Genomic DNA, 2,263 nt, shown 5'->3' with positions numbered 1-2,263 from the left:
GAGGTCACAGAGCCAGCCAGAAGAGGGTAAATGCCTCCCATATCCCTCGGGCATCCTTTTCTTTCCTCCAATGATGGGTAACGCCTAGGAGAACTAAGCCACTTTCTCCCAGTCTGAGAAAGTTCGATGATGAATCATCCCCAAGCCTTCAGATTCCCAGGGAAGGACCCAGGTGAGGAAGTGGGAGCTGCCACCCCAGCCCCAATGACCCAGGGAGCTTTACCATCCACAAGGACACTGCTCCTGTCCAGGGTGAAGTTCTGCAGCTGGCTACCATTCCGGGTCATCCGCAGGAATTCCTCATAGATGGCAACTCTGTCCACTCTCCGAGCCAGTGGCGAGAAGTTACACAGGGAATCCACCCCCGTGTGGTGGCTGTTGGGGACAGACCTGGAAGGGGACAAGGGATAAGGAAAGATATCTGCAATTTTATCATGATTCTAGGCTTTCTCCTTCTAGAGTCTTCCTGTAAGAACTTTCTGCAATGATGTAAACGTTCTATGTCAGTCAGGCACAGTGGCTCACGCCTGTAATCCCAAAACGTTGGGAGGCTCAGGCAGGCGGATCATGAGGTCAGGAGATCCAGACCATCCATGCAAATATTAGCCGGGTGTGGTGGCATGTGCCTGTAATCCCAGCTACTCCGGAGGCTGAGGCAGGAGAATAGCTCAAACCAGAGAGTAGAGTTTGCAGTGAGCCGAGACCGCGCCCCTGCACTCCAGCCTGGTGACAGAGCAAGACTCCATCTCAAAAACAAAACAAAAAACAAGCAAAAAAATTCCACATCTGCACTACACAATGCAGCCATTAGTAGCTTCGGTAAATGCTTAAAATGCAGTTAGTGTGGGAGAAGAACTGAATTTCTAATTTTATTCTACTTAATTCATTTAAAAATAGCCACAGAGAGGCCAGGCACGATGGCTCATGCCTGTTATCCCAGCACTTTGGGAGGCCAAGGCGGGTGGATCACTCAAGATCAGGAGTTTGAGACCAGCCTGGCCAACACAGTGAAACCTCCTCTCTACTAAAAACACAAAAATTAGCCGGGTGTGGTGGCACACGCCCATAATCCCAGCTACTTGGGAGGCTGAGGCAGGAGAATTGCTTGAACCTGGAAAGTGAAGTTTGCAGTGAGCTAAGATTGTGCCACTGCACTCCAGCCTGGGCAATAGAGGGAGACTGTGTATCAAATAAATAAATAAAATAAATAATTTTGTATTTTTAAAATAATTATTTTTAACGTTGGGGTAACATTGGAATGTTGGGGTAACGACTTTTGAATAGCCATAAAATCAATGAGAAAAATGGCCAAAATAGTCCAAATCAACTTTTCCAGAAGTCTAGAAGTGAACCAAAGACTTGCAAAAATTCAAGGGGTGTTTAGTTAAGTAAGGTGTTAAATCTCAGTAAAAAGAGCAAGCTTTGTGGCATTTTAACTTGCATTATTTCCACAGTGCTCTTTCAAGATCCTCAGTATTTTATTATTATTATTATTATTGTTATTATTGAGACAGACTCTGGCTCTGTTGCCCAGGCTGGAGTGCATGGCACAATCTCAGCTCACTGCAACCTCTGCCCCCTGGGCTCAAGCCATCCTCCCACTTCAGCCTCCTAAGTAATTGGGACTACAGCGCACACCACTACGCTCAGCTGATTTTTGTTATTTTTTGTAGAGATGGGTTTTCACCATATTTTCCAGGCTGGTCTCAAACTCCTGAGCTCAAGCGGTCCGCCCACCTTGGCCTCCCAAAGTGCTGGGATTACAGTTGGGAGCCACTGCATCCAGCAAGATTCTCGGTAATTTTGAAAACCAGTAGCCTCACAATCATGATAGCTGTGAAAACCAGCTGCCTAGCAGTCAAAATAGCTTGAGAGTGCTGCAGACATCAATCCGCAGAACCTTGTCACTATTTGATCTGCTTGGCAGCTCCTTGAAAAAGCCCTATCCTCAGGGCTTACTGTTATTTGTTCTGACTCAGAATTTGTTTAGTGAGGAAAGCCTGTTCTCAGGGCAGTTGTCAAAAAAAAAAAAAAATCGTTGGTATTCCCCCATTGGAATTGATACCTCTCATTGAAAAGCACAGTTAGGGCCGGGGGCGCGGTGGCTCAAGCCTGTAATCCCAGCGCTTTGGGAGGCCGAGACGGGTGGATCATGAGGTCAGGAGATCGAGACCATCCTGGCTAACACGGTGAAACCCCATCTCTATTAAAAAATACAAAAATCTAGCCGGGCGAGGTGGCGGGCGCCTGTAGTCCCAGCTAC

The 2,263-nt window shown here is 47.1% G+C and overlaps 1 protein-coding gene across 1 annotated transcript in view; it reads right to left on the bottom strand.

The window, feature by feature from the left end:
- MUC16 (mucin 16, cell surface associated) overlaps positions 1-2,263 on the bottom strand; it is a 173,133-nt gene that overhangs the window by 8,045 nt on the left and 162,825 nt on the right. Inside the window, 1 exon segment of the mRNA XM_011954968.1 lies at positions 224-390. Coding sequence (XP_011810358.1) covers positions 224-390 — 167 coding nt within the window.

This window comes from Colobus angolensis, unplaced genomic scaffold (genome assembly GCF_000951035.1).
Source record: "Colobus angolensis palliatus isolate OR3802 unplaced genomic scaffold, Cang.pa_1.0 Scaffold39, whole genome shotgun sequence".
Lineage (NCBI taxonomy): Eukaryota > Metazoa > Chordata > Mammalia > Primates > Cercopithecidae > Colobus > Colobus angolensis.
The sequence above is the reverse complement of the archived record's forward strand: the minus strand, read 5'-3'. Positions and strand labels throughout refer to the sequence as shown.